The following is a 12,569-nucleotide window of genomic DNA, read 5'->3' as shown; positions in this document are numbered from 1 at the left end:
TTGCACTGAAAATGTTAACACTAACAGACATAAAATTATGTTTGTAGATTTATGCAGTGTTAGGTTTAAAACTTTATTTTCCAAAGCTTTTAATATTCTTGCACCTTAATTTTCACTTTAAAATTTTCACATATAGGACGCCTGGGTGGCTCAGCAGTTGAGCGTCTGCCTTCGGCTCAGGGTGTGATCCCAGAGTCCCAGGATGGAGTCCCACATCAGACTCCCCCCATGGAGCCTGCTTCTTCCTCGCCTGTGCCTCTGCCTCTCTATCTCTCATGAATAAATAAATAAAATCTTAAAAAGAAATAAAAATAAAATTTCCATATAATTGCTACTGTCAGAAGTCACTGTTAGAACTGTTATATTTGTCTTCTCTTTTAGCCTGAAAAAACCTTATCCAGTGAATTTATTTATATACTAAATAGGTATTTGCACAAACATTATGTATAAATCTGCACGATACCTAAGACACATTTAAACAATTTGTTTGAAAACAAATAGGCAAAATATATTCCTGTGTAATGGCATTAGTTCTATAGAAAGAAAACAGTTTTCAAAGTTTCATCACTTTAGTTTGTCTTTCAATGCAGCACATGTTTATTTTGCAGTTTTTGTGGAATTTTATTTTAACAAATTACCACAAGCATGGGGTCAAAGAAGTGAGTTAATTGTCAAGTGGTGTTATCAATTTATTAACGTTTTATCATTGAAAAGGAACTCAGCAATGCCTGATATGAGTTTGAATGAAAATTGTTTTTAATTATAACTGACTTTTGAAGTGAATTCAAATACAATTCAATGCAAAACCATGAAAATTTTAGTATGCTGCAATTCCATTTAGAGTTGAGGGAAGGGAAACAGGATGAGGGAAATATTTATATTTGACAAATTTAAAATCTTGAATGATACAAACTGCTATAGCTAGATAGGTCAAATGCCATAATAAAGGAAATCTCTATCTATAAAACATTTCCAAGTCCCTGGTGATATTATACTCCAAGCAACGTCTAATACAGCATAAGTCCATTAACACAAAATAATAGCTACCATTTATTGAGCTCCTACCATGTGTCAGGCTCTGTACTCTTTTACTTGCATTATCTGATTTGATCCTGACAGCAATCCCATGAGGAATATATTATTATCCCCACTTTACAAATGAGCTTCAAACAGGTTAAGTAAATTGCCCAGGGTCACAAAGTTAATAATTGGCAGAAATGATATTTAAACCCGGGTCTCTTTTAATTCTCAACTCTTTCTCTTATTATAACACAGTATCTTCCATTGGACAATGGCTATTCACTTAGAATTTGATTGATGTGATTATACCTCAGTGTGTTATTTTGGAGAAAGTGGGTGTAGGTATGTGAACATGCATGTATGTTAATCTATATAGAACGATCTATACAGAAACCAATACTCAAAGAAATAGCCCCATAAAGTATATGAAACCTTGGGTCAGATACTCACCAGATTAAAAAGTAAGCAAATATGCAGCTGGAACATTACTGTTCAGTATATAAAGTGAAAAAAAATCATGAATCCATATTTTCTATGACATACAAACAGGTGAAAAAAATTAGATAAACATTATTTCGTTTCAAATTTACACTTGCCTATTGCTTTCATGTTTTTGTTTTTTATCCATATCACATTAATATTACCTCCAAGCATCGATCTTGCCATCTCCGAGCCAGCATCTCTAGAAGTGGAGGCCTAAATTTGTCTAATCCCAGCAGGTCTGGCAGCATAACACAATGCATAGCAGCTAACTGACTCCATCCTGTTGAAATGTAATATATTACAAATACTTTAAACATTTTGGCATTTCCTAATTCAAAGATTTTTCTTTAAATATATTAAAAACCAAATGATTTCCATTAGATATTTTACACAAATAATTCTATCAGATGTATTTCATCTCTAAATCATGTAACTGGTACTCATAAAGAACTCTTTTAAAGTCTTAAATAAACTTTCACATGAAGTATATACAAAGTCTATAGGGAAAACATATTTCTAAATAATCCCTCTAAAATAAAACATACTCAGGGGTGAGAACACAGAAATAAACATGCATTAGAGTTATAGACTTGAAACCAGTTAAAAGGGCATTCACACAGATATCCAAAGATAAGCTCCTGTCACTTCAGGTCTGGCCATCTGTGTATGACCACCTTTTGTCAGTCAACAGACAGGTCTTCCCTTGTCTGTCACAAAGCCTTTCATTAGTACTTATTGACCTCTTTTCTTACAAAATGAATCAGATATTTAATCGCAATCATAACTAAGTAACATAATATCACCTTTGAGAGGAAAAATAAATGCAGATATTTCATAAAATCAAAACCAGATAATCCAAAATTTACAAAATCTTCAGTACCATTAACTTTAAATCTATGGGGATAAAAGTTATTTTTTCCAAAATTCTAATCCATAGTATGGAATTTGATTATGTGAAGAAAACAAACTGCAAGCCATTGCAATATCTAAAAGTAACTGTATTCAGATAATAATCATTTCAACCGTTTTAAAGGTGTCAGAAAAATATAAGCACAATAAATGCCTCACTCTTTCCAAATCATGTATGAAGCCACTATTAATCCACAATAATTACCATTACCTTCTGGTGACAACACTTAAAGACAAATAATCAGGATGAATGCAAAAAAAATCCCAATTATCTACTATTATATACAAGATTGAGTTATCTGTGATCACAGAATTTTAACAAATCACTGTCCTGAAATAATCTAAACTGCATCTTCTAAAACAACAAAAACCCTACCATAAAATTCAAAATAATTACTGAGATCAAAAGGAAGAAAAGAGAGAATGAGTGAAAGACAAGCCACCTATCTAAAGATTCATTCTTTCAGTAAGGAAGTTCTCATCAAATGAGAATATATAATTACATAATTAAGGTATGAGCAAACACATTTTAGATTTCAATTTATTTTCAATAGAGGATATATATACTTATATAGAGGATATATATACATATATACTTATACACACACAAATATATATATATATAAATGAAAATTACAATCTAGTAATTTCTTAAAGTGCTTTAACATCTATTAAAAGTTTGAAATGTATTTATGAGCTGAATTTTAAAAGGATGATGATTCTCACCATGGGCCAAAGTCAACAGCCTTTTTTTTTTAACTAACAAATTCCTATCTTTCACAGTAGCTTAACAAATTTGTCCCTAATTATAATGTTCAGTCTTAGCATATTAACCTTAGTATCTATGACAGGGAAACCAAACAAAAAATGAGCTATACTTTCGCGCTCCCACATTTTCTTTCCAAACATGGCTTCTGTACTTTACAGAGACTGTACCATTCTTTCTTTTTGAATGGACTGGTAATACTGCTTTTTAGTGAAGAGTCAGAATCAATCTGATTACATTTTAGATTCTGTAAATTTCTTCCTTTTTTATATTATACATACTGGTGAAGACGGAACCCACAATGAAGACAGTGGATATAATGCAGAGCTCACGTTAGGCTTCCAGGCAGAATAAATAATCATATAATGGCTCTTGGGGGAAAAAGATTTGTGGATTCCATTCACATTTTCAGAGTTCCAAAAATACTTTCAACTAGTGTAACTCCATAGGGATAATATAACTACATCTTAAAAACTGAAAAAATAGATTTTTGCCTCATCCAAAAACAGAAATAGTAAGGAGAATAAACAGATGAATTCCTCTCACTCTATAATCACTGGTGCTAATCAACATTCTGAAGACTTTTCAAATGATAATGTAAAGGGACCCCTCACATCTCCCTCTAATCTCAGAGTAATGATACATATAAAACAGATTCATTAGTTCTAACACCAGAGATCACATGGCAAATATCATTATGAAAACCAATCCACCTTTTAATACCTACTTCACATCAAAGAGTATCCTCTTTGCACTTCTTTAATGACATTCTAGGTTACAAGGAACAGTTTGTACCAGCTAGGAGTAGCATTCCATTTTCATAACTGGCCCTTATCATTGATATTAGCAAATAAAGTTTAAAATGGAAAATTTAGGATCTCATATATAACAAAGCAGATAAACGTATAAATTGGATAAAAAGAACATGTCATATCAGAATAAAGCACAGATTGAAAGGGAGTTGTTAGAAAGTTGAGAGAGAATACCTTCATTTACTAAGAAACAGGTATGTAAAGCAGGAGTAGAAGCAGAGTCAGAGCCAGAGTGATCAGCATCAGACCGAGCGGAAATGACAGGAGCAGGAACTTGCAGAGAAAACAGAAGAAATAAAGAGAAGAGAATTGAGGTACAGCAGCTTCTGAAAAAAAGCTCAGTATTAGTGAAGAATGAAAAACAAAGTTGGCAAAATATAGTAAATGGAGAACTGAAAAATGATGTTTTAATCAAAAGGGCATGATCATTGAGGACTACAGCAGAGAAATGATAAATTTTACTGAATAGCAATCACCGTGTAGTTCAAATTCTTCTTAAAACCAAAATATATTTAATATTCTAATTTATCGATGTACCAATTAATACAGAAAACAGTTCTAAAACAAGGAAGGCTATAAGGAAAGAATGACATATTAAGAATTAGCAAAATGTAATTCAATTTTTAAAATGTATCATATACTGAAAACTTTATATTGGTCTTCATATTGCCAATTACGTTTTTCTAATAATTTATTTCCTAATCTTATGTGTAAATTATTTTTTAATATCTCAGACCAACATCCACTGAGATCATTTCAATTTTCCATACTTGTTTTATAAAAACACAATTTAAAATCTGTCAACTTATAAAGTATATACTAAACTTATGTGAGAAGAACCTTAACATAGCTTTTTTAGAAATTTAAAAAAATACTTTTATGATACCAGTGTTTTATATTATAAAAATACTGTGAATGTTCTAATCCTCATAAAATATATGCAACAACTCCACCCCACCCCCAAAAAAGTTATGTTACCAGGAAAATGTTTCGGCTTAAATTATCATATGAAAAGCCAAGAAGACCGTATGGCACACACATTCTACAACTGGAGGTCAATGTTAAGATTTAGAGGTCACCATTTGACACTTCCTTCCTATGGAGAAATTACCATATGTCATGCACAAGCATCTTCAAATTAATCCCTCTCCTTTCTTCTGTCATTGAACAGCAATAGGTTTGGGCTCCTGAACAGATTAAGCATTGTCCACTGGATGATATGTTTGTTTTTCATGCAGTGAAGTTCCTTTGTAACTACAGGACAGCTGCATGAAAACAACTTTTCATAATTTCCACACGAATGCATCATAATGTCAATCAGGCACGTGTGAGGCAGTAAACAGTAGAACTAAAAGAAGTACATGAACAGCAATAAAAAATAGAAAATCCAACTCCATAAACTCTAAGAAGCACATCTTTGCACACATGAAAGTCTCATCTGGGAAACTGTAATTGCTTTTATTATCACAGATCTGTTTTTTGTTCCTTATAAAATTACAATGATTTTATATTATGTTTATGAAAGAAACACAGCTTTTCTTAACTGCACATTTCCTAAGATACAGGAATCTACTGTAATCTTGGAAAGAAATCTCAAATATTTTTAAGTTCCACTAAATAAATTTATTTTAAAAATCATCTTTAATTACAAATTCAGTTATTATGGCCTATAAAATATTCACTTCCTCATGCAAAAAAAGTTGGTAAGCCTGGATGGCACAGAGTAAATTTTCAGGTTTTAGCTTTCATGCCAACAAAATTGTTCATAAAGTTCCTCTGGTGGTTTCTAAGAACTGGAACTTTTCTATAATTTCACTTTAAAAAAAAAAAAAGAGAGAGAGAAATTACTATTATTGAAATTACTGAAAAGGCTGTGGTACCTGTATCTGATTTTACTCTTCGATGAGAGAACAGTAGAGTGAAAGGTGAGGAAATTCAATACAAATGAATAAAAGTTCAGGACTGAGTAATCATTACCCTACAGGTCAAGTAAGTGGTGAGATGAAACTCCATCTTCTGTGAGTCACAAGCACAAAAGAAACTAGAAATGCTACTAAAAGAACTGCTAGAATAAGCATAATAGGTCTTAATAGAATAATGTTCAAAATATGTAAACTTATTTTTAGTGAGAGAAATAAACAGTCTCTGTTTTGGAGTCCTGTTTAAATAAGAAAAAAAACTATTTAGGGATCCCTGAGTGGCTCAGCAGTTTGGTGCCTGCCTTCAACCCAGGGCGTGATCCTGGAGTCCCGGGATCGAGTCCTGAATCAGGCTCCCTACATGGAGCCTGCTTCTCTCTCTGCCTGTCTCTCTCTCTCTCTCTGTCCCTCATGAATAAATAAAATATTAAAAAAAAATTTACATTTTCCTTTAATAAGTTCTGCGAGAAAAAAAACCAAGACTACTATAAGATCAAGGAATCAGATTTACTATGCTTTAAAAATCTTGCCATCACCACCAAAAAATACTTCATTCAGACTACCTCACAGCTGAGATGGGAGAATCTGGAACTACTTTTTGTTTTTTTAAGATTTTATTTATTTATTCATGAGAGACACAAAGAGAGAGGCAGAAACACAGGCAGAGGGAGAAGCAGGCTCCATGCAGGGAGCCTGACGTGGGACTCGATCCCAGGTCTCCAGGTCGACCCCGGGTCTCCAGGATCACTCCCTGGGCCGAAGGCAGGCGCTAAACCGCTGAGCCCCCCAGGCGTCCCTAGAACTACTTTTATAATTAACTGAGAATATTCAAATTAAACTCTCATTGAGCTTTTAAAACTTTCCACATATAGAGAAATCAGCAAAAGAAATTTAAAAAGTACTACTTCCAAATCAAAAAGCTCATGACTTAATGACAATAAACCTGAAAGAAGCCATATGTAGAATTGAATATTAAAAAATTTACATCATAAAGCATAAGTGAGCATTTGGTTCTTAAAACAAAAAAGCTGTAATGTCAATTATCAATTGGCTTATCTTATTAAGGATTAGTAAAACATAAGGGCAAAAGTCTCAGCATAGCTTCAAATGATGACAAACATGGCACAAGTTCTATTATTTTACCTAGAAAAGTAAACTTTGCAGCTAAGAGTCTCTTCAACTACTTACTATCACATGAAAAGACAAAGACAAACGAACCTGTGTGACAACATATACCTGCACATATCTGCTCTGCCCTCCCCCTAAATAGCATATATTTAGCATTCAATGTTACAACATCCATGGTTTTCAGTTTTTTAATAGGTCTCTTTCAGTCTTCATTTGAAATGTGATTCTGAACTCCATTGTTCCCTACTGCCATTTTGACATGAAAAATATATAAAGCACAGAAAGTGAATGTACTTTAGGTAGCAAGTTATTGGTCTAAACCTCATTAGCCTCCTGGTACATGAACACAAACAGCCTTTTCAATACATTTTTCAGAAGGGAATAATGAAAATCTAGAAAACTTTCTGTAAAACCAAATGTAATACTTAAAGAAGTTTTTCCAAAGCTTAACATTAGTAAATAAATAAAATTATTTAATAATGAATCATTTTATCTAAAGCATTACAGGATAATCACAAAGCTTCAAGAGGGGAAGACAGAGGAGGCATTCCACACTAGGTCTGCCATTCAGTATAGAGATCTTAGAGAGCAACGTCTGCCTTTTTATAAACTTTATATCTATACTGTCATGTCTTGGGGAGATGAGCATTCTCGTCACCTTTTAAGTCAACATTAAGCATTAGGATAAATCATTAATCAAACATTCTAAGGAAAAAGGATATCCTTAAAATGCTATGAAGGAAGAGCACAAAATGTCAAAGGGCAATAGGGAAGTAATAAGGTTCCAGGAAATAGAAAGGATAAGGACTTACTGTGAAGCAGAATGAATTAACAGCCCAAGATGGCATTCTGACAGACATACATTAAGGCAAAATACAAAAATGCTAATAATGTTTGAAAAATACAGTAACTATTTACCCTCCAGATCAGAATTGGAATAAGTTGAGATGCAATGAGAATTTTACCTTGGCCTATAACTCTAGCTAGAGTCCAAATATTAAAATAAAAAAATTTTTAAATGTTGCTTCTGTAAAAGGTCTCCTTCATTACTAACATCTAAAATAAATAAATGAGCCAAGACCAAGTACCATGGGGGAAGAGTTTATTATAGTGAAAGATAAAGTGATAACATACTAACTTGAATTAGACATTTGAAGGCTATTACAATTTTCTATTTCATTTAATTAACAATAAGCACCTACTATGTGCCAAATGCTGGGCTAAGTATATAAAACGTAGTAAAGACCAAAGATGCTGCTTTCAGTTAGAGTCTGGTAGGAAAATAGGAAAAACAAATAATTAATTAAAATATTATAAACTGCACTCCTCTGGATCTATTCCACTAGACATAAACTCCTTGAAGGCAGAGAACTGTTTTGTCAGCCTTATAGACTCAGCACCTACTTACTGACGTATTAACACTAGAAGCATAAAAAGAAGGTATCTATAGATTCATTCAACCAAATATTTACTGAGTGTATTCTATAGATCAGCTACTGTTCTAAGAACTTGTGCTAAATCAGTGAACAAAAAATAGAACAAATGCTTGCCCTTTGAGCTTCCAAAGACCAAAGTCATAAGCCAACTTTTTAAAAAGGCATAAAAGTTCAAACACAAAATTTTAAGGAGTTTTGAGGTCCATCCATTGACCTGATATATGTACTCCATATTTCTTGCTATAGACCCTGGAAAAGGATGGTGAGAAACTACTGATTAGTTAATTGATTAAACTCTTAATTTAATAATGACTACCTCCTACTTCTAAATCCATTTCTGAAAAATAAATAGCAAATACTGTAACATAACCTTATATATTTAAATTGCTGAGACTTGTTTCCACACCTACCACTGAGTAAAGATGCTACTAACATAGATATAGGGTCAAGAGAGCACTAGAGACATAGACCAAAGGCTTATGCCATAACATTACTGAATTGATCAAGAAAAGTATGGTATGTCAGAATGTAAAAAAGCCTACATGGGCGGATTTAGGGCTGTATAACCATGAACAAAAACTCAGTTTGATATTTCTGATCTCTTTCTCAAGTGAGATGTTTTATAAAGTACACAATCATATATTTAATAAGTAAAAACTGTCTCTATCAAAAAGTACATGACTGTCATAAATGTTAATTATTGGCAAACACTGCATTAACAAGCCTACTGCTAGACAAAATTAAGCTCTTGTGAAGAAATTATTTTCCAATGAAATACCCTGATAATGTGTATGAGAAATTATGTTAGCTGAACTATCTATATTATCTTTATTCTTAGGCCCAAATGTCTATGAAAGGTCCAATCCTCAGCTAAAGTCTTTACTCCATATAGATTATTTTGCAGCTGAACAAGTATTAGCCAACATATAAGTGACAGTTTATCGAAAAGGAGCATATTCATGTTTGCAGTCCAGCTTGAAAAACAGATTGTTGAGTCAATGTGCACTGCAGTGGGAGTCAGGAAAAGAAAGCATAAGAGGAAAATGTTTACAAGGAAACCAATATAAGAGAAGTCAGAGCAGAAGGACAAAAATATAATATCCTAACCACTGAAGTGTAATCAGAGAACTCAGAGCTTTTGTCCATTCTCTTACCCATTTCTTACCCTAAACCAGTTGTTTATGTTCATGAGTTATCTGCTAGATATAAGTAAACTACTCAAGAAAGTATACATCAGACTAATCTTTCTAATGTCCTAACTAGAGTTGTTTAGAGGGGAAAAAAGGCTTAACAAATATTTGTTAAAGAGATAATTATTCCATATTTTCAATATTCAAATACAAAGTGGGTTTCATGATGCCATCCTATAGTATTTTACCACGTAACTCTCACTACAGACTGCTAACTTCTACTTACCTTAAAAGATAAGCAGCTGTGCTATTTCAAATGAAAATTCCTAACTCTACTGCCTTAAATAAATGCATTGGAAAAGACTCAATCCTCAGTGCCTTCTTCACTGCTCTCAAAACATGATGTTTTAGGAGAGGAGCAATGTTAAAGCATTCTAACTGTAACATCCTCATACTTGACTAGGTGAGTAAATTCAGTATCATAATGGTGGTGAAGTACACAGTGCATCATGGCAATGTCACCGATTAAAGTGGATCACTTCTATCTGCTAAGATTACAGACGGAGAAAAATGTAATCCAAGAAGAAACATCAACTATACAGAATGATAATGAAGATGGTAATGATGATGACAACAAATAATATCTCTAACAGGAACTGATCTTTTTTTTTTTTTAAGATTTTATTTTATTTATTCATGAGAGACACAGAAAGAGAGAGGCAGAGACACAGGCAGAGGGAGAAGCAGGCTCCACACAGGGAGCCCGATGTGGGACTCGATCCCAGGACCCTGGGATCACGCCCTGAGCTGAAGGCAGATGCTCAACCGCTGAGCCACCCAGGCATCCCAGGAACTGATCTTAAATGAAACTTTGAACTAACTAAATGGAGGAGAGTATGCCCTGCCATTGATTTTGTATTATATAAGCTGGAAGGTATTTTCAGCAGATTTAGGACATATATACATCTTATTGTAGAAAAAGCACAGATCTAGAGTTAAAAGGTGCTGTTGTAGCCTAATCATACCACCACAACTAACCATATTTTAAACAAGTCTCTTACTCTTCTGAGGCTGTTTCTCTCTTTAGTAATGGCTCTAAAAATATTGAAACTCTATACAACATAAAGAATTTTTAATTTATGAAGTAACAGTATATTTAGAACATTTTTTAAAAGTAAAGAGAGAGGAACTTCCACTTCTGGCCAAGATGAAGTAACACGAAACAGATTCATAATCCCATCTAAAACAACTCCCCCACCACCACCTAAGCACATAAAACAATGGTTTCAAGCCACTGGACACCAAATGATGCTGAACTGAGAGTCAGGAGTTGGCACACAAACAGCAATATGATTGCCCCAGTTTATTGCTTGGTGGGAGTTTCTAGACCAAAATACAGCAAGGGGGATTAAGGAAGAGCCCCCACAGTTTCCCTGAGTTGAGAAGACAGAGCTGAGAGTTTTAGGAAGCAGAGCAGAAAGAATCCATAGGACAGAAAAAAGATCAAAGTTCTTCAGACATTCCCCTTGAATATTCAGAGCACTGATCAGTTCAGGTGTGTGAGGAAACTATTAAGGGCCAGAGACCGTGTTGCTCCCACCAGCCAGACTGGAAAATTCATAATTCATGGGACACTAGACAGAGTACTCAGGAAGGTCTGGCTCAGTAATGGGAAATTAGCCTTAGAACATGACTCCAAACTCACCGAACAAATCATAGAAGCAAGACCAGAAAAAGATCAAACTGTTTCCAAGCATCTTAACTGCATCCAGAATATAGCTTTAAAGAAAAAAAAAAAAGATTTACAATAATATAAAAAAAAATCTTCAGATCTTTAGTACCCAACCAGGTAAAATTCAAATATCTGCCATTTAACAATGATCACCAGGCATGCAAAGAAGTAGGGAAGCACAGTCCATAATGAGGGGGAAAAAATCAACTAAAAATCAACCCCAAACTGACAGATGTCAAAATTATCAAATAAGGTATTAAAAGTTTGGTTTTTTTAAAGATTTTAGTTATTTATTCATGAGAGACACAGAGAGAGAGAGAGGGAGAAAGGCAGAGACATAGGCAGAGAGAGAAGCAGGTTCCATGCAGTGAGCCCAATGTGGGACTTGATCCCGAGACTCTGGGACCACGCCTTGGGCCAAAGGCAGGCACTAAACCGCTGAGCCATCCAGGGATCCCCTAAAACAGCTTTTATAACTGTAACTCATATATTGAAAAAAGTTACATAGAGACAGTGAGGAAATAAAAAAGACCCAAATCAAAACGGTAGACATGTAAATCATTATGTGTGAGATGAAAAATACACTGGTTGGGCTTAATAGCAGATTGGATATTTCCAGGAAAAGATGAATGAACTTGAAGACATGGCAACATAAACTACCTAATGAAAACACAGAGAGGGAAAAAAATTCCAAAAACAAAGCACCAGTGTTCTATGAAACAACTTCAAGTGGCAAATATGTATAATTTGAGTTCACTAAAGAGAGAAGAAAGGAAAAGAGAATATTGGGAGACTGACAGATTCAAACCTAACCATGTCAACAACCACATTAAATGTAAATGGTTTAAATACTACAGTAAAAAAGCAGGCCATATTACCTATAAGAAACACACTTATATAAAGACCCAAAAATGGGTAAAAAGAAGACAGGAAAATATATATCATGCTAATAACAATAACCAAAAATGCTGAAATGGCTATATTATTATAAACAAAATAGATTTTTTTTCTAAAAAATATTTATTCATGAGAGACACAGAGAGAGAGAGAGAGAGAGAGAGAGAGAGAGAGAGAGAGAGAGAGAGAGGCAGACATAGGCAGAGGGAGAACCAGGCTCCCCATAAAAAGCCTGATGTGAGACTCGATCCCAGGACCCTGGGACTATGACCCAAGCCAAAGGCAGATGCTCAACCACTGAGCTACCCAGACGCCCCAACAAAGTAGATTTTCAAAG

The 12,569-nt window shown here is 34.0% G+C and overlaps 1 protein-coding gene across 5 annotated transcripts in view; it reads right to left on the bottom strand.

Moving 5' to 3' along the window:
• LOC129495477 (WD repeat-containing protein 7) overlaps positions 1 to 12,569 on the bottom strand; it is a 353,352-nt gene that overhangs the window by 231,408 nt on the left and 109,375 nt on the right. For 4 of the 5 annotated variants that reach the window (XM_055303010.1, XM_055303012.1, XM_055303011.1 and 1 more), the window contains one exon: positions 1,665 to 1,783. In XM_055303010.1, the coding sequence (XP_055158985.1) occupies positions 1,665 to 1,783 (119 nt within the window). Of the gene's footprint in view, positions 1 to 1,664; positions 1,784 to 4,164; positions 4,264 to 12,569 lie in introns of all 5 variants that reach the window. The other variant, XM_055303013.1, reaches the window with a different exon arrangement.

The sequence above is a fragment of the Nyctereutes procyonoides genome, unplaced genomic scaffold (assembly GCF_905146905.1).
Source record: "Nyctereutes procyonoides isolate TBG_1078 unplaced genomic scaffold, NYPRO_anot_genome, whole genome shotgun sequence".
NCBI classification, from domain to species: Eukaryota; Metazoa; Chordata; class Mammalia; order Carnivora; family Canidae; genus Nyctereutes; species Nyctereutes procyonoides.
The sequence above is the reverse complement of the archived record's forward strand: the minus strand, read 5'-3'. Positions and strand labels throughout refer to the sequence as shown.